The sequence below is a fragment of the Nelumbo lutea genome, chromosome 1 (assembly GCF_056320005.1).
Source record: "Nelumbo lutea isolate HS-2025 chromosome 1, American lotus-T2T, whole genome shotgun sequence".
Lineage (NCBI taxonomy): Eukaryota > Viridiplantae > Streptophyta > Magnoliopsida > Proteales > Nelumbonaceae > Nelumbo > Nelumbo lutea.
Window position 1 is genome coordinate 133,118,019 of NC_142684.1, and position 24,790 is coordinate 133,142,808.

The 24,790-nt window shown below is 39.5% G+C and overlaps 1 protein-coding gene across 1 annotated transcript in view; it reads left to right on the forward strand.

The window, feature by feature from the left end:
* The window catches only part of LOC148877671 (uncharacterized), a 104,264-nt gene that overhangs the window by 52,793 nt on the left and 26,681 nt on the right, over window positions 1-24,790 (forward strand). Inside the window, exons 13-18 of the mRNA XM_088942288.1 lie at window positions 884-940; window positions 14,093-14,239; window positions 14,350-14,409; window positions 14,582-14,686; window positions 14,959-15,120; window positions 17,999-18,072. Coding sequence (XP_088798414.1) covers window positions 884-940; window positions 14,093-14,239; window positions 14,350-14,409; window positions 14,582-14,686; window positions 14,959-15,120; window positions 17,999-18,072 — 605 coding nt within the window. The remainder of the gene's footprint in view (window positions 1-883; window positions 941-14,092; window positions 14,240-14,349; window positions 14,410-14,581; window positions 14,687-14,958; window positions 15,121-17,998; window positions 18,073-24,790) is intronic.

Sequence of the window (24,790 nt, forward strand, 5' to 3'; positions counted from 1 at the left end):
AAACACTACGAAAAGAAGAGTTTAGCCAACTTGTCAATGATACTTGAACCCAATCTTTATTTATTTTTTGATGAATACTTGAACCTTTGAAAAGACTTGAACCCAATATTTTTGAACCACCGTTGACCCAGATGGTCAGCCTGTTCGGCCCAGGAACCGTCCAGGCAACTAGTTCCATTTTTCCCCAAACCTGGTCCCTGGCAAACGACTATTGAATTGGTCAACGACCCATTGACCCAAGCGGTCGAACCGTTGACCCGTTCAATGTTTTTTGGCTGTTTTTTATTTTAATTATTTTTAATTTTGTTGTCAAAATAGGGCGACCATTCGAATCGAACGATTAAACTGTTGACCCAAAAACCAGTGACCAGAACGGTTCCGGTTTTGGGTTGTTTTTTAAAACATTGCTTGAAATGTCACAACTCTAACCGAGTATCACATATTTGGATGAGGTTCTTATATAATCAGATTTGGATTTTGCAATCTGCATCTGATTAATAATAATAAAGCAAACAAATATAAAAATGAAAAAAAGAAAATACATAAAATTTACAGAAAATTTTGGATATATTATTATTATCATTATCATCGTCTAGAATTGCCATGTGCAAAGCATGTGTATGCTTACTAGTAAAAGAAAATAGATTAGGGTATGCGAGGTGATTTTGAATCTCACCCCCATTCATTTGAAAGTCTCTTCTTCTTCTCTTAATTGCACCTACTCTCTTGCAACTGTTGTGATAAAGACCATGCTCTATTTGTCTTTTGTGGCAGGCCTAAAGTTATCCTTGTCTCTTAGTTGCTTTACATCCTTTGAATTCATGTCTTTCTAGTATTCTATTTAGTGAAGTTGTTTAACATTATGGTGGTATTGTTTTTACAGGATTTTTATGACTTGTGGCCTCAGAAATTTCAGTACAAGACAAATGGTGTTACACAGGTACATAACATCGCATTTTTAACGGTGTTGTAAGTAAATATTTGAACTTCTTGTCCTTAAACAAAATGTCAATGTGCCAATGTGGTTGTTCCTTCTTTTCTTTTTTTCTTTTTCTTTTTTTTTTGGGGGGGGGGTCTCTTGGAGCTTCAAAAAGTGACATGATTTACAAGCAGGATAGTTATAACAAAATAACATCCATATATGATTGTACCTTAGCAATATGAGAACCCCTTTGCAAGTTCTTCCATCTAAATCTCAATAATTCTTCCTTAGGTAATTCAGGGCCTTCAGGAATTAGAAGGTTATTCATTAACAGCAAAATGAGGTTAATCATTCTAAATGGTCTTCTGTGGCAGCTAGATGCATGTATTTTTCTCTCAGCTTTTACTATCAAGTATGCTCTTTAGTTATTTTGGAATGAGGGGGGTAAAATTGTGGCATTATCTTTGGGTCCAATCAATTTTGGAGGCTCCCAAAGGGCTGAACTCTATACTGTATTGGAAGGGGTGAAATAGCCAAAAGATATGAATGTGGATAAATTGATTATAGAGGGAGACTCGGTAGTGGTGATTAGGTGGCTGAAGAATGTTGGCATGGTTTGGGCTTATAAGGAAGAAATAAAAGATTTAAATGGATAACAAGGAATACGTCTATTAAAGTTCAATGGGTGCAAAGATTGGCAAATGGCTATGATAAACTAGCCAAACAGGGGGTCATTAGAGAACAATTTTGTTGGGCTTAAGTATAATTTGTAATTTATGTGAGTGGAGAGGTTAGCAAGTAATTATTTTGAAAAATGAATGCTCCTTTTAGCATGCTCAGGACCAGTTAACAGATTCGAAAGTGCTATATTTCTATAATTAATAAAGGACTCAGCTAAGTAAAGCATTTCTGGGTAAGTGGATATTGAGGAGGCTAATTAGAATCAAATATGAAAGCTCCAATCCGAATAGAGAGACAAACCCAACCACAGGATCCTTTGGGTCAAGTGTGTGGAAAATAGAAAGGCATTATGAAGTCAAGAAACTTAGTTGCAGATCTGTCAACCTTTAAATTGGGTGACAGGAAGAAGATCTGATTGTGTGTGTTTCATCACTTCTCTGCACGTCCTATTCACACATCTTTGAGATAGTACATGATCGGGATGCCACCATAAATGAATGCTATGAAATTGTGGGAAACCAGATCATTTGGCTCCCTCCTTCAAGTAGACATCTTTTATTGGAATACTGATCAGCTGGATTCTCTCCTCGAGTAGCTTAGTCATTATCATCCACGTCCAAGCAGTAAAGACTGAAGGTAGTGGAATGCTATAAAAAGATGTAATCTTATCTGTTAAGTGATTCTACAATAAGCTGGAGGAGGGGTGATCTGATGTTCGATGGAAACTTAGCTCAAATTTCAAATTGTATTCAAAAAGTGGGCCACCCTTCTAACAGGTCCCACAAGCTGAAGGACTTAAAATCTTCACAAGACTTGGGCCGAAGCCATCCAAAAGCCCATTCGATGGATCTGAAAGTAGACCCCCACAGCCCAAGCCCACCTGAGACTCCAAATTTCCTAACTGAACCAATTCCAGAAACACCTCCCATCTCAGGAAGACAAAGCAGGAAAATCTACAGGCCTCCCTCTTCACCAGAAAATTCAAGTTCTTCCTCTCCCTTCGAGACAGATGGAACTGGCACAGATGAAGAATCGAGCTCTTACACGACGGAGACCGAACCAGACCCCAAAGAGGTGGCTCTCTTGAGGGCCAAGGATCTGTTCACTAGGAAGGAAGCTTGGGGAAGTGTAGAAATTCTCGAGCACACTCATCTTGTAAACCCTGAGTACGGGATTGACTGTGAGCCTTCAAGCTTAGAAAGAGATCGAGGACGAGAACCACACACCTACCCTAGAGTTTCCCCTTCCCTTTCCTCTTATTTGCCTGAGTTATTTTCTGCTTCATCTTCCACTCTCGAATCTCACCAAAATTCTCCTCACTGTCTTTCAGGTTTGGACGGAAAGCACTCCCAACCGAGTTTTAACCCACACTATCAAGAAGAGATGATCAATGGGAAAAACAATATGGACAAACACAAAAGGGATGCTAACCTGGGAAAAGATGTTATTGAGACAGCTGAAAAGTTGGGATTAACTGAAGAAAAGGGATCCTTATACATACAGGATCCGAAAAAGGGGAAAATTGGACCTCGGAAGGTAGAGTTCGTGAAGTGTGGCAAGCAGATTTCTAAATGGGAGCTAAATAGACTTCAATGGGGGATTCGTGGAAAGAAATGGGTTGTTCTTCCTGCTGTAGGCACTTCAGGGGGAATTATCATTGCTTGGAATGAAGAGGAGGTCTTGGGCACTGAAATTGACAAAGGAGAGTTCTCAATCTGAGTTCTTTTCACCAATAACAATGATGGCTTTAACTGGATTTTGACTGGAGTATATGGACCAAACGCTCCCACAGATAGGCAAAGACTCTGGGAAGAGTTGGATGCTCTACATGAATTTGAGGATATCCCTTGGGTAGTAGGAGGAGACTTTAATGTCACAAGATTCTCTAAAGAAAACTCCAACAGAAGAAAAGTAACTAGAAGCATGAGGGACTTATCCAGTTTTATCTCAAGACATAACCTTTGTGATCTCCACCTCCACAATGACCAGTTCACTTGGTCAAATCTGCAAGAAAACCCAACAAGCTGCAGACTAGACAGGTTTCTGGTAACTTCAGATTGGATGGAAAAATTCCCAAATCTCCTCCAAGAAATCAGACCTCGCTGCATCTCAGATCATTGGCCTCTAGTCCTGAGAACAGATACGGTCAAGAAAGGTAAACCCCCTTTAGATTGGAGAAAATGTGGACGTTACATAAAGACTTTCACAAAAAGATAGCTTCCTGGTGGGAGGAATGTAGAGCTGAAGGCTGGGCTGGGCATAGATTGCTGCAAAAATTGAAATTCCTGAAAAGAAAACTGAAAGCTTGGGGGAAAAAAGAATTTAAATCATTTGCAGAGGAAAAAAGTGCCATCCTTTTGGAGTTGGAAGATCTGGATAACAGGGAACAATCAGGAGTTCTGGACGAAGATAGAAGGAGGAGACATTATTTAAGGAATCTTTGGGAAAAGGTAATCAGAAAAGAAGAAATCTTCTGGAGGCAAAGGTCAAGAGTCAAATGGTTAAAGGAAGGTGATAATAACACAGAATTCTTCCACAGCTACGCGATGGGAAGGCATAGAAAGAACCTTATCTCAAAAATCAAGGTGGACCAGAGGGAAGTGGAAGATGCTGAAGAAATCACAGAAGCATTTCTTAATCACTTCAAAAATCTCTACTCCAAGGGAAGTGGTAGGAAGTTATATTTAAGAGATTGGGAAGGACCAACTCGAAAGGGATTTTGAGGAGCAAGAAATAAGAGAAGCAGTTTTCGAGATGGATGGAGATAGAGCCCCCAGGCCCGATGACTTCCCCATCTTCTTTTTTCATATATGCTGGGAAATCGTAAGAGTGGATCTTTTGGAGGTCTTTAAGGAAATTCCACTTCACGGCAGTTATAAACAAAGGAAATAACTCTACATTTATCTGCCTAGTCCCAAAGAAAAATGGTGTCATGGAAGTGAAAGACTTCAGACCAATAAGTCTAGTAGGGAGTGTGTACAAAATCCTGGCAAAGGGCCTAGAAAAAAGATTTAGAGAGGTCCTAAAAGAGCTGGTCTCTCCAAATCAGTTTGCAATCGTGAAAGGAAGACAAATTGTAGACAGCATCCTAATTGCAAATGAAGTTGTTGAAGATAGAAGGAGTGGAAGGAAGGGCCTTCTTGTGAAGCTAGATTTGGAAAAAGCTTACGACAAAGTAGATTGGGACTGCCTCCTCCAAATTCTGAAACTGAGGGGTTTTGGAACAAAGTGGCTGCAGTGGATGAAAGGCTGTATAAGTTCAACCTGATTCTTGATCTTGATCAATGGAGAGCCCAAAGGTTACTTTAAAGCAAGTAGGGGTCGAGATGCCACAAATATCTCCCACCTCCTATTTGCAGATGATGTCATTCTGTTCCTAGAAGCAGATTTGAAGAACGTCAGAAGTATGAAAAGAGTGCTTCAATGCTTTGAATTAGTCTCTGGGTTGACGATTAATTACTCAAAGAGCAGCCTAGCAACTATAAACCAAATTGAAGATTCTCTTCTAGGAAGTTTCAAGGAAACACTGAATTGGCGAGTGGAAAACTTTCCCCTTTCTTATTTGGGATTGCCCCTTGGTGGGAATCCAAAAAGTCCAAACTTTTGGGAGCCAGTGGTGGAAAAATGTGAAAAGAAATTAGCTACTTGGAAACGTTGCTATCTCTCAAAAGGAGGCAGACTTACCCTTGTAAAGGCTTCTCTTGCAAACATGTCTGTCTATTTCCTTTCAGTATTTCAGATCCCAACCAAAATCAGATCACACTAGAAGCTCCAAAGAGACTTCCTATGGGAAGATGGAAATGATAAAAAAAGGCATCTAGTAAATTGGAGTCAGGTTTGCAAGCCAAAAGAGGCTGGAGGGTTGGGAATCGGACACCTAAAAGAGAAGAGCAATGCCCTACTCGGAAAATGGCTGTGGAGATTCCCCATTGAATCGAACTCCCTATGGGTAGTTATCATCACTAGAAAGTATGGGTTAAATGCCAACGTTTGGGACCGCAATCTCCGCTCAAACCGGTTAGTCTCCTCAGCCCCTTGGAAAGGTATCACCTCCATTCATAACCTCTTCTTTTCTTTCACAAGATTTAGGGTGGGTAATGGAAATAGAATAAAATTCTGGACTGATCTGTGGTGGAGTGATTCCACCTTGGCAGACTCCTATCCTAGGATTTACAGTCTTACCCTAAACAAGGATGCAACCATTTCTCAGTGCCTCCCCTATTCCTCCAATGAAAACATTAACTTGTGCCTCAGAAGACCCTTAAGGGAACCGGAGATAAGCGAGTTAGCTGACCTTCTCCTCTCCCTCAAAGAAGTTTACATTTCCCCAAACTCCCAAGATTCCCGAATCTGGAAACCACACCCAGGAGGTGTGTTCTCGTCTAAGACTTTTTTCGAAGCTCAGGTAGCAGAAAACCGAGACTGTGGTTTCCCCTTCAAGAAAATATGGTGCAAGCTTGTCCCCTAAAGAGTGAGTTTCTTCTTATGGGAAGCGTGTCTGAATCGAGTTAATACTTGCGAGTTACTTCAGCAGAAGAACCTTCGAAGGCTTTATGTCTCCCCCCCATGTTTGTATCCTCTGTCTTTGTGAGTGTGAGACAGCTGATCACCTCTTCATACACTGCCAGGTAACCAGAAACATCTAGAACTACTTCCTTCACCTAGCTGGGCATAGTTGGGTGGCTCCCAATCACCTTCAGGATTGGATTTCTCAATGGCATGAAAGAGGCCTGAGCAAGAGAGGGAAGGCTTACTGGCTGATAGTGCTTCAAGCAGTACTCTGGGGAATCTGGGAGGAAAGGAACAATCTTCTGTTTGAAAAATAAGGTAAAATCTAAAGGTGAGCTGCTCAATCACATTGTTTATCACTGTAATCAGTGGGCTTCCAGTCAAAAGAGTTCAAGGAGTTGGTATCAACGACCTCAACAGGAATGTGGTCCACTTTCTGCACTCCTCCCCATACACTCCTCACACCCCTAGAGTCCCCTCAACAAGAAGGGCAAGAACTTGGACTCTAAATTTTGATGGCAGTGCCCTGGGTAACCCTGGAGTTGCCGGTATAGGGGGAATCCTAAGAGATGAAAATGGGCTCGTTTGCTGGGTTTACAATGGACCAATTGGATTAGCTGACTCTACAAAGGCCGAAGCATTAGCAGCCCTTACAAGGATTCGTGTAGTCAGCAAACTGGGTATTCAGAACTTCTCCATCGAAGGCGACTCAGAAAACACCGTAAAATGGTTAGGACAACAGGAAGCTGGACCGTGGAGACTTAGCCACTTCTTCAGAGGCAAGAGATCTATTGGCTCTTATGAATTCTTCTCTGTACTTGATTCCAAGGGTGCTAAATGCTACTGCAGATTGTTTAGCAAAACTAGGTGCCAATCTGGAGTCCTTGTATTGTGACAAATTTCCTCCTGTATAACTCTCAGGGGTCTGTCCCCTGTTATGTATCTGTACACCTCCTTGTGTACATCTTTCTCTTTTTTATGAAACCAGTTAATTTTTCTCAAAAAAAAAGGATTTGGATTGCAAGGGGGCATTGAAGGTGATCTTCTTGATTTCTCTGATTTCTGTTCTCTGCGCACTCAATCTAGGGTTTTCTCTTGATTTCTCTGCCATCGATTGGAGATAAGGGAAAGGGTTGAAAAGGAGTGGTCGCCCTCTTCCCTTGGAGGTTTCTATGCCTCTAGTTGTGCCTTGTGTGGTCGATTGCTGTGGTTTCTAAGAAGCCCTCCCCTAATCGATGAAGAGAAGAGGGCTGATTCATGTGGTGCAGTAGGTGTCTTGTGTGGACTGATTTTCTTCTCGTGGGGTTTGTCTTTCAAGTGATGAGGTAAGAGATTTCTGTGCATATTTTCTGTTATGAATCAAATAGGAATTATGTTTCAGATCGTATGATGGATTTCAGATTGTAGTGTGCTAGGGTTTATGCTGTTTTTTTTTTGTGTGATTCGAAGGAGTGGTGCTCATATAGTGGTGAGATTTCAGGTACTCGTAGGTAGGGTTTGTGGTGTAAAGAGTGCAGTCTTCAGCAATAACAAGTGCTGAAACCAGTGTGATCAGTGTGATCAAACAGTGTGCAGTGCGCCGAATTTAGTGATAACAGAGTTCAGCAATGGGAGATAACAGTGATAGCAAATCTAAAGTGATGATACCTACTGACTACCGGAATGTTCAAATGACCTCCATTAAACTGAATGGAGAGAATTATGTACCTTGGGCTAAATCTGTAGAAGTTTTTCTGAAGGCAAAGAAGAAGGTGAAACACATAAGGGAGGAGAAACCCTCCACTGATTCTCATGAGTATGAAGACTGGGAACAAGAGGATGCACAGATTATCACATGGTTATGGAATAGTATGGAACCCAAGATTAGTGTAAATTTCATGTTTCTTGACACTGCCAAAGATGTGTGGGACCATGCTAAGAAGTTGTATTCCGGTCAAGACAATACAACCAGAGTATATCAGTTGTATCAAGAATACTTTAATCTGCAATAGGGCAATCAGAGTCTTGAGGAGTACTATGCTAGTATGAGAAACATCCGCAATGAGTTGAATGTTTATCATCCCCTCACTTCTGATGTCAAAATTCAGCAACAACAGAGAGAACAGCTTGACGTGACTCGATTTTTGGTGGGGCTGAAATCTGAGTATGAACCAATACGGGCTCAGATACTAGGAGGGTCAGCTCTCCCTTCTTTAGAAGAGGTGTTTGCTCGACTTCGGAGGACTTCTATTGGATCTACTGAGAACTCTAATGTCTCAGATAGATTAGCCTTTGCAGTGTCAAGGGGTTGTGGTGTTAGAGGTGGAGCTCAAGGAGATCAGTCTAGCCGTGGTGGTAGCAGTGGTTTGGTATATGGCTGGAGTGGTGGTGGTGGACCTACATATAACCGTGGTGGTGGTTGTACTGGAGGTAGAGATTCTGGGGGAGCCTGAGGTAGAGGACGTGGCTCAGGTCCAAGGAGGTGTACTCATTGTGGTATGAATGGACATGCCATTAATTATTGCTATGACTTGCATGGTCCACCCTCAACCTGGGCCAATCATGCCATGACTAGTGACACCAGTTCCCCTTGTTCCAGCCGTGACCAAGTCCTTGCCTCCAGTGCCACCACTTGTTGAACGCCCACCTATCCGTCAAGTGTATACACATCGCCCACGTGTACCGACTGCTACTCCTCCGGCTCCATCACCGTCAACAGATCCGAAAATTGTCTCCACACCAGCCCCGAACCCAGTATCTGATCTTGATCTTCTCATTGCCTTGTGGAAAGGTAAATGCACTTGCACCCTTCATCCTATTTGTAATCATGTTTCACTCACTCACCTTTCTGCTTCCCATTGCCAGTTTATTTCTTTGTTATCTTCAGTTGTTGTTCCTAAGGATGTCCAAGAAGCCTTTGCCTCTCCAGGGTGGTGCCGTGCAATGGAAGAAGAGCTCTCAGCTCTACTTCATAATCATACTTGGGACCTCACCGCTCTTCCTCCTAGGAAGAAGGCTATCGATTGTAACTGGGTTTATACTGTTAAGTATTTGCTTGATGGTAGCGTTGAGTGGCTGAAAGCTCGATTGATTGCAAAAGGGTACTCCCAAACCTATGGTATTGACTACACAGAGACCTTCTCCCTAGTTGCTAAGATAGGGTCGGTTCGTGTTGTGATCTCTCTTGCAGTTATGTATGATTGGCCCCTATATCAGCTTGATATCAAGAAGGCTTTTTTGCATGGTGATTTGCTCGTGGAGATCTACATGGAGCAACCACCGGGGTTTGTTGCTCAGGGGGAGGATGGTAAGGTATGCAGACTCAAGAAGGCTATATATGGGCTTAAACAGTCTCCTCGAGCATGGTTTGGTAGGTTCAGTGAGGTGGTAAAGAAGTTTGGTATGAAACAGTGCCAAGTTGATCATTCTGTCTTCAGTCATGACTCTCCGGCAGGAAAAATACTATTTGTGGTGTATGTAGATGATATTGTTATTATCGGAAATGATAAAATGGGCATTGACAGGTTGAAGACTTTTCTACAGGAACATTTTCAAACAAAGGACCTTGGTAAATTGAAATATTTCTTAGGGATAGAAGTAACAAGGTCTAAGCACGGTATTAATTTGTGTCAGAGGAAATATGTGCTTGATTTGCTAGAGGAAATAGGTTTGTTAGTCGCTAAACCAACTGAAACACCTATGGAAACAAATACTAAGCTGAGCAGTGATATGGGTGAAGTGTTTGAAGACCCTGGCAGATACCGACGACTTGTAGGTAAACTAAACTACCTAACCATTACTCGGCCAGACATTTCATTTGCGGTTAGTGTGGTAAGTCAATTCATGCAGAAACCTCTGGTTCCTCATTGCAATGCGGTTCTAAGAATTGTGAGGTATTTAAAAGGGGCCCCTGGTCGTGGTTTGATATACAAAAGTGGTGGAACACTTGAAATAGAAGGGTATACTGATGCTGACTGGGCTGGTTCTATGTTTGATAGGCGGTCTACCACAGGTTATTGCACTTTTCTGGGGGGTAATCTGGTGGCATGGAAAAGTAAGAAGCAGACAGTCGTGGCAAGAAGCAGTGCAGAGGTAGAATATAGAGCTATGGCACATACTGCTTGTGAATTAGTGTTGCTAAGGAACCTTCTACAGGAGATAGGATACAACATTAATACTCCAATGAAGCTCTATTGTGACAATCAGGCTACAGTTCATATCTCTTCTAATCTAGTGTTTCATGAAAGAACCAAGCACATAGAGTTTGATTGTCACTTTGTGAGAGAGAAGGTGCTGAATGGAGTGATAGACACTGCATACGTTAATACAGGGAACCAGTGGGTAGACTTATTTACAAAAGGGTTGAGTCAGGGAAGAGTGGACTACATATGTAACAAGCTGGGATTATATGATATATACTCACCAGCTTGAGGGGGAGTGTTAGTGAAGGGGTATTTCTGTCTTTATACTTATGTTGAGGTTGCTGATCTATAATATTATATTAGAACAAAAGGGTTGAGTCAGGGAAGAGTGGACTACATATGTAACAAGCTGGGATTATATGATATATACTCACCAGCTTGAGGGGGAGTGTTAGTGAAGGGGTATTTCTGTCTTTATACTTATGTTGAGGTTGCTGATCTATAATATTATATTAGAACTAGTGTGAACTAGTGTCCCTCACTTAAATAAGGGCACATGTGTCTTTTCCATTCTATTAATAATATAAAAACATGTCTGGCCGAATGGGAGAAACACTTTTTTACCCTAATCCGAACCAGACTTTTCTTCTCTCTTTTTCTCCTCCTTTCTCTCTCTCTTTCTTCCCTCTTTCTTCCTCTTTCTTCTTGACTGTTATCAGACTAACAGAATTCAAAGGCAAGCCGAATTATAACAACATGGATGGACAGAAATAGGTGTATTTCTGAACAAGAGGGATCCGGTTTTGAAACTATAGTGGGCGAGTAGAAAGGGATATGGTCAGATGGGTGTGCCTTCAAAAAGAATTTTCAGATATTAAATGGAAAGATTTCAGCAATAGGTGGAGCCAAATCATTTGGGGGCTGGTACATGCATGTATGTAAAGGCTCGGTTCTCCCTATGGGGTGTAGTACTTTTTTTTTTAGTTTCACCCTCTATTCTAATACAAAATTACTTTTACCTCTCTCTCAAAAAAAAAAAAAAAGAAAAGCAAAGAGAAAGAAAGAAAGAAAGAGCTTATAAGCATCCACGGGGATCACCAAATGATTATTTGAGGGGAAAGTCTTTGGCATCCAATTTTTTTTTTTTTTTTTTTATAAATATCTTTGGCATCCATTGCTAACCTCTCATTCCTTTTGGTTTCAATTGTCAAACTCAACAATAGAATGATGGTGACAATCTAAGACAAAAAATTCCTCTCCTTTAAACACCTTGACTGGAGATCTATCCCTTGATGTCCATTTCTAGCAAATTGGATGTTTCCTTCAATATTCTTCTCCAAAGTAAAAACCACAATGTATCTATCATTTCCAAAAAACTACATTATGATGTTTTTCTCATTGAAAAAATAAAATCTAAAAGAAAACATTCCTCTCCTTCATAGTTTTCAAGGCGCCAAGGTGAGGCTGGGCGTTAGGGGGCACCTTTTGCCTAGTCGCCTAGGCGATGGATTTTTTTATATAGAAAACATAGATCCTAGGGTAGTTCCCTAGGTACCATAGCCATATTTCCTTTATAATTATTCATAACTTTTATAAGAAAAGTATGGAGTTCATGTTAAAGTATAGAAAATGTGTTGATTAGAGACAATTTTAAGTTCTTCCTTACTTATTGGTTCACGTTTTAAAGTCTTTGAGGGTTCAATACAGCATTTAGCAATGTTTGTATTGATTAAATCCTAACAAATAAGAAAATAATAAAAACAAATTAGTATATAAACACACAAAATGAATATTTTAGTTTAATAGTGCCTACTTTATAATTATAATGTCAAAAAATAAAGAATAAAAAAGTATTTTACAATACATAGTACAAAACTGCTTGGCGATTAGGCGAGGCGAGCCTCAAAGGGCGCCTTGTCACCTAGGCGTCACCTTGACAACTATGCTCTCCTTCAAACACATGAAGTGATCTGTCCCTTGATGTCCAGATCTAACAAACAAGACATTTCATTCAGTCTTTTTCTCTAAAGTAAAAAAACTACAATGTATCCATGGTTTCCCAAAGAGCTGCATTATGATTTTGTTCTCATTAAAAAACTGCATTGGAGTCAACCTTGATGAATTTTTTAATCATTTCAACCTCAATAAATCCTCTGAAGGTGTTGCCGGTGGCCTCAAAAGATGCTGAAGACCAATCATACTATGTGATCCAAATATTATAACTCACCATCTCATGTAACAAATGGGGATATAAATAGCTCCCTGCATGGAGTACAGGATCCTATGATATGTTCATCTCATCAAATTGCATCATTTCCCCTTTAAGGATGTGTAGTTTCAGACTAAGAAGAGAATATGAACACAGAAAACCTTCCAATGAACTCAGAAATAAAACCCATTTAATTACCAACCCCTAACTGGGATTAAATGTGTAGATCTGCTGAAAGGGCATCGGTAAACTAGGATTTCTCTTTCTCCGATCCCCGAATCCCTGACTTTAACAACTCTTGGTCTACCCTTCATGGGTCTCATATACTAATCTTATCACACCAAATCTTTACTCTTCCCTCTATTGACATTCTCCTCAACCCTATTCACCAATTATAGAACTTTGTGTGTTTGCTTATTTTATTTCTGAACTATATAGTATGATTTCTTTCTTGTCCTGTTGCCATTATTTCTATTATAGAAATCTCAGCATGTTTTTTTTTCAAAAAAAAAAAAACTATAAACAAGCTACAGTTGTCAATTAACCGACCTGGTTTGGATTGAAGAAATAACTCAACTTTGATTGTAAAAGTAGTTTTCAGTGGGAGAAGGAGAATAGAGTAGAGAGGTGGACAGAATTCAGACCAGAGAATCAAGTGCAGGATGAAAGGTGTGCTCTGTGCAACAAAAGCACGGAAACCTCTAATCACCTTCTGATCCACTGTGGACTTACCCACTGGATTTGGGGAAAATTCTGGACTTGTTTGGGGTGAAGGTGTGCTTTCCAGCTGATGTGAAGAGTTTCCTGTTTGCTTGGTGGCAAAAGGTTTAAGGCTGGAAGAGTTGCTTGGAACACTATTCCTGCAGCTGTGTTCTGGGCAGTTTGGCATGAAAGGAACCAGAGAATCTTTGAAGGGCATCAAAATTCAAAAGAGGATGTTCTTAAAAATATTATGGGCATGTTGTGTTCATGTTTGGATAATCACTCGCTATTTGAATCTAGACATACAAGTTCTTTTTTCAACAAAGAGCTTATTTTTGGATAGTTTTTTTTTTGTCTGTAAATGCCTGCTGGCTCAGTTTTTGCTTTTTGGGTTTCTGGGCTTTCCTTTAGTACAGTTTCTCATTGTACAGGGACTTGGGCTGATTGTACATCTTCATACATTTTGCGGATTAATACATTACATTACCTTTTAAAAAAGTAGAGTAGGAGAGGTGGAGAGAAGGAAGAGGAGAAGTTGGAATGAAAAGAACAGATTGTGGGGCTCAATTGAGACCTCATGTCTTTTTATACTTTAGTAATAAATGGTAAAGTTACAGGTCTGTCCCTACTCCCTAGTAACGTGGCAGTAGTTATAACACTTATGACAATTAAAAAGAGGCCCAGCCCATAATAACAGGTGCATAACTAAAGAATAAGCAGAACAAAGAAATAAAAACAGCCCACCAGCACCCACTTACAAACATAAATATGCTAAAACAGAAAATTGTTCTCTTTCCTGTTGTTAATGCTCATTAAAATGACATGTTTATGATACTCTGAAGCAACTGCTCTTGATGGTATCAAGTGATTAATTACATATTTACAAATAAGTCGGAATGCTATGCACCTGTAAAACTTGTGTAACTTTTAAAATATTCAATATTTCAGCGCCGCTGGATCGTGGTGAGCAATCCTAGTTTATGTGCTCTTATCTCAAAATGGCTTGGAACAGAAGCTTGGATCCGTGATGTTGACCTCTTAATGGGTTTACGAGAATATGCAACTGATGTTAATCTACATCAAGAATGGAAGATGGTATCTCTTTTATCTTCATGTCTATGCAGTTGCATTGGATCTAAAAATGTATTTGTTTGCCTCTTGTGCATGGAGTAAATTGGTCTCGTTGCAATAAATGCCTTGCCTAGGTCAGAAGGGTAAACAAAATGAGGCTTGCTGAGTACATTGAAGCAATGAGTGGTGTGAAGGTATGATGAAAGTCAACTTTAGGGATTTGAATGTTTTGGTTCATTATATTCCAACCTTTTGGGTTCAATATAATCCTTTGGATAGATTTACTTTATTATTTTAATAAGTTGTAATTGACAAGTTTATTGGAAGATTATTTCATCCCCATGAGTGTCCTGTTCTCAATTGCAGGTTAGTGTAGATGCAATGTTTGATGTGCAAATCAAGAGAATACACGAGTACAAAAGGCAACTTCTTAACATACTTGGTATTATCCATCGGTATGACTGTATAAAGGTAGGTGGCATTTATTTCTTTTTGTCAAAGAATTTATAACATTGTCTTAAAAATGTGAAGATGAAACAATCAAGGATTTTTTTATACTTTGTGGTTATATTTTAAATTTCCAGTCACATGGAAGTAATGCTTCTAATTGACATGGTAGACAGTTTTCCATGATTTTAGTGGATTCAGTGTTTATCTCAACGTATCTGTCAATGTTGCATTTGGAGGCTATATAGAACATATATTAATTTCTGCTTTGCTTTATGTCCAATAATTTATTGCAGAACATGAAGAAGAGTGATAGGAGGAATGTTGTACCTCGTGTATGCATTGTTGGAGGAAAAGCTGCACCTGGTTATGACATTGCAAAAAGGATAATTAAACTCTGTCATGCTGTCACAGAAAAGATCAATAATGATCCTGATATTGGAGATCTTCTAAAATTGGTATAGAAAGAAACTTAATTGATCTCATGGTTGATTCATATGTTTGTGCATGCAGATGCATTATATGAAGTTATGCTTATTGTACCTTTACCATTTATAATATCTTTCCATAAGCATTTTAAAAGGTGCACCAGCACAGGGGAGGATCATTCTGTTAGGTGTGTGTTATCTGAATCCAGGTGCACTTTGCCTAGCTTGTTTCCATGTTTTAATGAACTAAACTTAAATCTGATGTTGAATAGGTAATTTACTAAATTGTAGGTTGTACATATGATGTTTAGAGTTAGAACTATTTAGCCAATGTTGAACTTGAACATACAAGATTTACAAGCACTATGTTATAACACAATGCTCTAATCAATTGAATTATTTGATTTTTGAAATATTTTACTAAAGTGGTTCTTTTGATTTTTTTTTTTTTTTTTTTTTTTTGTGAAAGAGACACCTCACTTTGTATAGGCGTGCACTTAGGAACCTCTTGCACTTCAGTTGGATTTTTTTACAACATTTGCATATGTAAAATCATGTGCTCTTGACAAAGTTCTGGTGGTTGGGAGAAACCAGTGTTTTGAACATTGAAAACTGAATTGGATGCCAAACTGCTGGGATTGGAAGTTTGTGGTTCAACTGGTCTGGTTTGCACCACTTAAAATTGTGAATAAAGAATGTAAAGTGGAAAAAAATTAATATCTAGGGAAAAGGGAAATTTGGAAATAAACATAAATTTCATCAATGTTTTGAAAAGAAAACTGACAGTCAAGATGCCACAGGCCACAGCTGGCGATTCACTGTTCAATAATTCAGAAATCCAGTTAGACAGTTTAAAGATGTTACACGATCTTGATGTCATGTTCTGTATTTTCAAACAATTGATAATTTGATACAGAGATGCTAGCCTTTTCCCCCCCTTCAAGTTCTTAGTGTTCCAAAAGTCAAAATCAGAGGTCCATAGAGGCTCTTGCTCAATAAGCTTTTTTCCTTATCTAGTCTCTAATAGGGATCATAGTGGATTTTACTGCATTTTTCAGATCTCTATAGGTTTATGAATAAAGGAAATTCTTCATTTTTTTTTTTTGGGAGGGGGGGGGGGGGGGAGGGTGGGCTTATGATTAACAGGAAAGGTGAATGAATAAAAACCATGAGATCCAGTTTAAACCTACCTTTTCATTGTGGGTTTTATCCCTCTTACCCTCCCCTTCCCTCTGTTCACTGTAGGTCCAGGTTTCAATCTAGATCTGTCAACAGATCCAGGGTTCTATTTGATTCGCTTACTTCCCCCTTCAAGTCTAGTTCCTACACTTCACCACCATTTGATCAATTAACAGAAAATTTAGTCGAGATGAAAGAAGAAATAGTCCACTTCCTCCATCCACAAGGTAGTAACACTAACTGACAAATTGAATCGATGTTACCATGAAAATTTTAAGAAATTCTCATGCAAGAAAGCACATTCAGGGAATCATATAGATTGTTCTCCTTAATTACATTTATACAAGAAAGCACAGAACACCTTTTGATTCTGACTTAGAGTAATGAAGGTATAAAAGAAAAAATATGAATAGTAGAGTTCTTGAAAAGAAATTTTCATTGCATTTCTTTACACACTTCAATTGTACAAGAGTGAGAAACAAAAAGATACAATCGAGACAGCTTTATAACAACACATTTCTCTCTTCCCTTTCTTTTTGATACAAATTAAATTTCTTTCTCCTTTCTTCACGATAAGTTGTAGTCAATCAGACAAAATTCTGACAAGACTGTAGAAGGTTTTTATCACTCTGTTCTTCATCTTCTTTTGAAGGGAACCATAATTATCCTTTGGGAATAAGACTGTAGAAGGTTTAATCTCTAACCTGTCTTGATGGAGGGACCATAATCAACCATGTAAAAACACGTGGTTGTAGATGGTTGTTTTCCCTCTATTTCCTTTGTTTGAAGTAAAAAAAAAAAAAAGAAAAAAAGAAAGAGAGAAGGATGCATATTATGAAAGCAGAAGACACATATAGGAGGTATTTACAGATAGGACTTCTCTTCATGTACCTATATTAGTGAGATTTTCTTTTCTCTTCCCTATCTTTCCCTTCCTTTCTTATAAGACCTCTTTTCTTCTCTCTTTACTTGGGTCTTTCTTAAGAATCTCCAAGAGTGGTATGCTCTGTGATGGAATTTTCTCTGAAGATACTTCCAATTTATCTCTAAGGATCTTAAATAGGGAGTTGGGTAGTTATGCAACTACCCCTCCCCCTAGGTGAATGACACCTGGCCTTCCCACTTAAAGAGAGGGAACTCCTGTACAAGACACATTATTTAGTTTTGATGATTTAGCTAGCACACCATCCAACCTACTTATTTGGGTTATAACCTATTTTAAGTTTATTAAAAAAATCCTGCAACAATCATTTAACTCTCTGATTGGGTTTTAAATAAAAATATTTGAAATTCAATAGAAAATAAACAATTTCTACATTTTTTTCTTGAAGTAGATTGATTGTATGTAAAATGGAGATTCAATTTTTCAATTGGGTTTGGTTGAGTACCCATTTGTGGTTTTCTGTAATGTATTTGACTATTTAGGTCCAGCTGATGCTCAGAATGTTTTAATCAGTATTGTTAGCACTCCATCAAATTGATTCTTTGTGGATGACTGAGCTTGACTTCTTTAAGCTACTATGATAATAAAGTCTTACAACATTATGGTTTTTATTTGAAACACAGTCCTTCCAAATTAATTGAATGCCATGCCTTTTGTCCAGCACTATTGTATATGTGAAGTATAGTTTTTCTGATCTAACAATGAAGAGCATGATAATCAGTTTTTTTTTTCTGCACCTATTTTTTCATTTAATTCATCTGACAATGAATTAATTTTATCTTTCAGGTCTTTATTCCTGATTACAACGTATCTGTTGCTGAGTTGGTGATACCAGGAAGCGACTTGTCACAACATATAAGGTCTGAGAAAAGTACAATGTGCAAATTGCTAGTAATAGTCCATACCAACCTTAATTTTGGTTTGAATGCTTCCTTTTCTCTATTTGGCTTACTCTAAACTTGGTAAAAACTGATATTCAGCTGGTATTTTCCATTGGAATGTATTTCATTGAAGTTTTCTGGATATAGTTGCTATTGAGTCTCATTGATTGGACAGGGGTAAGGCTGCTTACATCTGTCTCTCCCAAGACCCTGCATTGGTGGGAGCCTTGTGCACTGAGTGGCCCTTTTTTTGTTAGTAAAACATTATGCATGGAGGTGAAAGTTTGATGATTGACGGCTTAGGTTTATGCATAAATTCTACAAATCAAATTGCAAGAATAGTTATTTAGGATTGAATCACTAACTAATAAATAATTTTATAAGAAATACTGTAAACTTTCTACTTATTTTACCCTTCTGACAACACTTAGAACAGTTAAACTGACCTTGCAAGAAATAGCAGGTTGATTTCACACTAAGTTGCTAATTTTGGAAGTCTAAAACTTGTTTTAATTAGATTATAAGAACTATACTCAAGTAGTGGAGAGGGTCTAGTTCACTTCATTACCTAAGATAGCTAGGCACAACATTGGGTTTTTATTTATTTATTTATTTTTTTTGGGGGGGGGGGGTTGGAGGGTAGGAGTTGGTGGCCAAGTCATATAGAAATAACTCACATGGGGCCTACTTTCCAGTCTGTGGAGTAAGAAATGGTGCATGATTGTTGCGAAAATAGGTGCTATTGATCTTTTTGAGAAACACAGTGCCTAGTTTCTGCCTGAAACAACGTTCTATTTTATGTCTTACCACATAAGAAACACTACTAGCAACCAAAATGGGTTCTAACACAAAAAATGAAGTTATTGAAACATTAAATCAGACATCAGACAAATGAATGGAAAAGAACCTAAAAACATTTAAGAGAGATAAAGAGAGGAGAAAATAGGCTGATATGCCTGTTTGTACGACTAGGGAAAAGGAAAGAAATATCTATTTTTATTGGAAAATACTTTTCACATCCTTAAGTGGTTCACCTTGGCTGTCACTTAACTTATGGTTGGGATGAATGGGAGAGTCAGCTGGTTTAACCCCAATCTTTCCAGTGTCCTTAAGCAAATCTAGGACATATTTCCTTTGAGAGATGAAGATACCCCTTTTAGATCGGGCAACCTCAATCCCAAGGAAGTATTTGGCGGGACCTATATTTTTCACCTCGAACTGAGTGGCAAGGAAGCCCTTCAAACTTTGAATTTCATCCTTCCAGTCACCAGTAACAATTATGTCATCCATGTATACTATTAGGGCAGCCATTTTACCTTCTACTCTTTTTACAAATAGTGTGTGATCTGACTGACATTGCTTGTATCCCCTCTTCTGGACTGCAGTATGAAATCTGCTGAACCAAGCCCTTGGTGATTGCTTAAGCCCATATAAAGACTTCTTGAACCATAAACTGAACCAGATCTGAACCAAAAAGAGGAGAGAGAGATAATACCTGATACAGAGAAACAATATCTCTCAATGGAGGTGTTCACGCCCAAGGTAGGATCCAAAATCTACTCCCATTGAAGATGGCGCAATGCAGGGTGGAGCAGAATCAGTAGTGTTCTTCCAAAAGAACTTGATCCTTCCCAAGAATCACCTGGACGGCTAGTGAATACAACTCCTACCAATCTTTTCTCCAAAAGATTGGAATCAAGATCCATTCTTGATTTCTCCCAAGGAATGGAGATCGAACTGCTGTAGGCGGCGGTTGCAGGAAGGAGGCGGCTAGAGAGTATTCGTAGGGTGCAGAATTCTCTCTTCTATGATCTCACTTCTGAAGACAAGACTGTTGGTTGTCTGTTGTGATGTGTCTAAAGGCTGCCGCCCCCTCTTCCTTTTATAGACTTAAAGGGATAAGCTCCTAATCCCATTAGGAGTTGCTAACCCAAATCATATCTGGATTAGAAGTCCCTTTAAGATAAGGGATAATCCTTATCTTATCTGCAGATTAGATCAGCCAGCTCCTAATCTAATCCTTATCTTATCTCAGAATTCGCCCCTTAAAGACTAATCAAATTAGCCCAGTTCGAAATGGGCTTAAGGTCCATTTAGGGTTATGTATTCATTAAGCCTTCCAAACTACTGCCCAGTTGGGCTTCCTTGTATGGCATGGGACCCAAACATTGATCTACACATCAGCCACATAGGTTCAGCCCAGCCTATGTTACAAGGTCTCGCCCGGATCCAAGAGCCTCCTTTCTCAGTGACGGAGACTACGGGTTGTCTCTAGAAATGTGGGAAATCACATAGGGTGCATGGAGCCAACTGTTTCAGCTGCATAACCCCACCACCTTTCTGTGAAGGATCATATCCACTCATCATATGAGTTTTCCCTTTGGCCTTTGTCAGACAAGGTTCAGAGCCGTTTTCAGGTAAAGTTTTTTGCCCAGTGAGTGCTTACCCATCATATTCGTGAACGCCAAGATACCGTGAGAGAGTTCCCATTTTCTGGTGAAGCCCCTCCCACATCAGTCTATGACGCCCCTATCATCTTATGAAACACTCAGACAAGTCCAACAGCAAATGGATAGCCCATTTTTTGGTGCGTTTCCTCATTACTGAAGGACCCATCCTCATGCTAATGATGGAAGGCCTTTAGAGAGTTCATCATATGAATCTCCCTATCACTTGCACTCATATTAGTTGGAGGGAACAAATAATTACGCCCTAGTTTAATTTAGGTCAAACCAAAGTGGCTCCCACTGACTTTCATAAAGCCAGATTTTGGTGGGCCTTAAATCGGCTAGGGTTCCGCACGAAACCTCTCGATGAGGTGTGGGGCCCACCACTAAGGGAGGTCATCCAATGACCAAAAGGGACACCATGGCAATGATGTGCATTCAGCCATGGTGTGCGCAAGAGCCACTGTCGAATGAGCATGGGCCAAGTACTTATGGCCCATGTACGCAGCACATCCATACATCTCATGCAGGGATAAATTGATCCAATCAATTAATTATCTGTAAGGCCCATTGGAAGCCCGTTAAAATTCCATAATATTAACCATTAATATTATCTAGGTATATGGGCTGAATTAGGGTTACCTAGTTCGGCCCATATAGCTTTATCCTTTAAAATGGGCTTTTTGCAGTTTTAACTATTTAAAACTGGGCCTTTACAGGCTAGGCCGAATTAACCATTTAATTAAATATCAATCCTCAGGCCCATTAGTGGGAAAATTAGGGCTGGCTTTCAGCCTTGATTAAACCCTAGATTTGGTCCAAACAGTTTGAACCGATCTTGGTTCGAATGGGTCTAGGGTTTGATTTTTAATTAAATCCTTAATTTAAAAAAATAATCTGAAATTAAATAACTGATAAAAGAAAAACAAAAATCAGTTAATCAGGGCTGTTCGCACACTCCATCCTGCAAAACAAAGGTTAGATCACAGATTGCAGTTTCTTAAACTGCAAATCGTAGATATCGAATCTCCCATCTGCGAAATCTCCTTCTCTGCGCCGCCATCTTCGATCCAAAATTAAAATAAATAGAAATCCTATTTCTATTAATTATTACATCAGATCGAATGCCTATACATTGAGTCTAAAAATTAAAAAAAAAATATTTACAGACCAAATATAATAAATAAATTCAATAAACTGCAAATCTTGCAGTTCTCCCTGCGCAAACCAAGATTTCGATCTCCTCTTGTACGAACAGCCCATAAATCAAGAAAATTATAAAGAACTATTCTAAATAATAATCAGATTTATTTAAAATTAATTTCAGATTATTTGCCCATCTGTTTTGGGAACAAATTTCCCAAAACCCATATCTGCGCAAATTGGGTAGAACGCCTTCTCCCTATTTACGCAGGTTCAGATCTGAAGCTGAATGGTTCAAGATTTGAACCATGGCTCTGATACCACTGAAGGGATAGGAAATCCATCACATGGACGCCCAAGATTGCGGAATAAAGGGGGCGAATTTCAAAATTTTTTCTTTCCCTTCAACTGGGAATCGAATTCCCTATTTAGAAAATCATATTTTCAAGGATCATTCTTGAACCATAAACTGAACCAGATCTGAACCAAAAAGAGGAGAGAGAGATAATACCTGATACAGATAAACAATATCTCTCAATGGAGGTGTTCACGCCCAAGGTAGGATCCAAAATCTGCTCCCACTGAAGATGACGCAATGCAGGGTGGAGCAGAATCAACAGTGTTCTTCCAAAAGAACTTGATCCTTCCCAAGAATCACCTGGACGACTAGTGAATACAACTCCTACCAATCTTTTCTCCAAAAGATTGGAATCAAGATCCAATCTTGATTTCTCCCAAGGAATGGAGATCGAACTGCTGTAGGCGGCGGCTGCAGGAAGGAGGCGGCTAGAGAGTATTCGCAGGGTGCAGAGTTCTCTCTTCTGTGATCTCAGCTTTGAAGACAAGACTGTTGGTTGTCTGTTGTGATGTGTCTAAAGGCTGCCGTCTCCTCTTCCTTTTATAGACTTAAAGGGATCAGCTCCTAATCCCAATAGGAGTTGCTAACCCAAATCATATCTGGATTAGAAGTCCCTTTAAGATAAGGGATAATCCTTATCTTATCTGCAGATTAGATCAGCCAGCTCCTAATCTAATTAGGAAGTTTCCAAATCTAAATCTCATTTAGATCTTGGACTCTCTGAGTGGATAGGGTGTGGGCCCAATCCTATCAGCTGATCTTATCTCAGAATTCGCCCCTTAAAGACTAATCAAATTAGCCCAGTTCGAAATGGGCTTAAGGGCTATTTAGGGTTATGTATTCATTAAGCCTTCCAAACTGCTGCCCAATTGGGCTTCCTTGTATGGCGTGGGACCCAAAATTGATCTACATATCAGCCACATGGGTTCAGATCTAGTTCAGTTTATGGTTCAAGAATGATCATTGAAAATATGATTTTCTAAATAGGGAATTCGATTCCCAGTTGAAGGGAAAGATAAATTTTTGAAATTCGCCCCCTTTATTCCGCAATCTTGGGCGTCCATGTGATGGATTTCCTATCCCTTCAATTGGGGCAGCCATTTTACCTTCTACTCTTTTTACAAACATTGCTTGTATCCCCTCTTCTGGACTATAGTATGAAATCTGCTGAACCAAGCCCTTGGTGATTGCTTCAGCCCATATAAAGACTTCTTCAACTTGTACACCTTTTGTTCACTTCCTTGAGCCAAAAAACCGGGGCTTGAGCCATATAAACCTCCTCTTCAAGGTCACCATTCAAGAAGGCATTCTTGATGTCGAGCTGATGTAGATCCCAATTCAGATTTGCAGCAAGAGAGAAGTGGACTCTAATAGAGTTCATTTTGGCAACAGGTGCAAAGGTTTCTGCATAATCAACCCCATATATTTGAGTGAAACCCTTTGCCACTAAACGAGCTTTATACCTCTCCACAGTTCCATCAGCCCCATGCTTAACAGTGAACACCCATTTACATCCAACTGGATCCTTTCCCTTGGGGAGATCAACAAGTTCCCATGTGCCATTCTTATGAAGAGCATCAATTTCTTCCTTCATGGCCTTCATCCATTCTGGTACTGAGAGAGCTTCTGCCACATTCTTGGGAATAGGGATACTGTCAATGGAGGTAAGAAAAGCACGAAATGAAGGTGAGATGTTCTCATAGGAAACAAAGTTGGAAATGGGGTGTTTGGTGGTGCACAACCTAACACCTTTCCTATGGGCAATGGGAAGGTCAAGATCATTAGCAACAGGGAGGTTGGGAGTCAAGTTATCTGAGTGAGTATGATCTTCCCTCAAGGAATCTGATGGCATTTGAGGTATGGCTTCTGGATTCTCCTCAGCTCTTGAACCTGATTGGCCTTTACGATGACAAGAAAAAACACGGAAAGGTGGAGGATCAGAAGGAGGAAGGGGAGAAGGAGAAGGAGTAGGAGGAGGAGGAAGTTGAACCAATTTCTCCTCATACCTACACTCCCCCTGAGGAGAAACAGGAAAGAAGGGCACATCCTCAAAGAAGGTAACATCCATGGAGACATAGAATTTTCGTGAAACAGGATCAAAGCAACGATACCCTTTCTGAGAGAATGAGTAGCCAAGAAATATACATGGGATAGCACGAGAGTCCAATTTTCCCCGGGTGGGGGAAAGGTTTTGGACAAAACATCGACAACCAAAAACACGGGGAGGAATAGAAAGAAGAGGGGCCTTAGGAAAGAGAAGCTGATGTGGAGCTTTGTACTCTAACCAACGAGAGGGCATTCGGTTAATGAGGTATGTAGAACAAAGGACGGTCTCAAGCCAAAAACGTTTGGAAACATTCATGTGTAGTAGTAAACCCCTTGCTACTTCAAGAAGGTGACGGTTCTTCGGTTCAGCCACACCATTTTGTTGTGGCGTGCGGGCACAAGAGCTCCGATGAAGAGAGCCATGTGAAGCAAAGAACTCCATGAGGTCACTATGAAAAAACTCTTTTGCATTGTCTGATTGAAATATTTGAATTTCGGTCTAAAATTGGGTGAAGACCATCCGCTGAAAATCTTGGATAATTTTTGGTACTTCCTCACAGGTTCGCATTTGATATACCCAAGTGTATCTGGAATAATCGTCATCCGAATGCACAATGTGAAAAGGAAACTCATATTTACTATTTCTTTGAGGAAATTGAGTTCTACAGTGCTTGCTTAATTGACACGTTTGACAATAAAAATT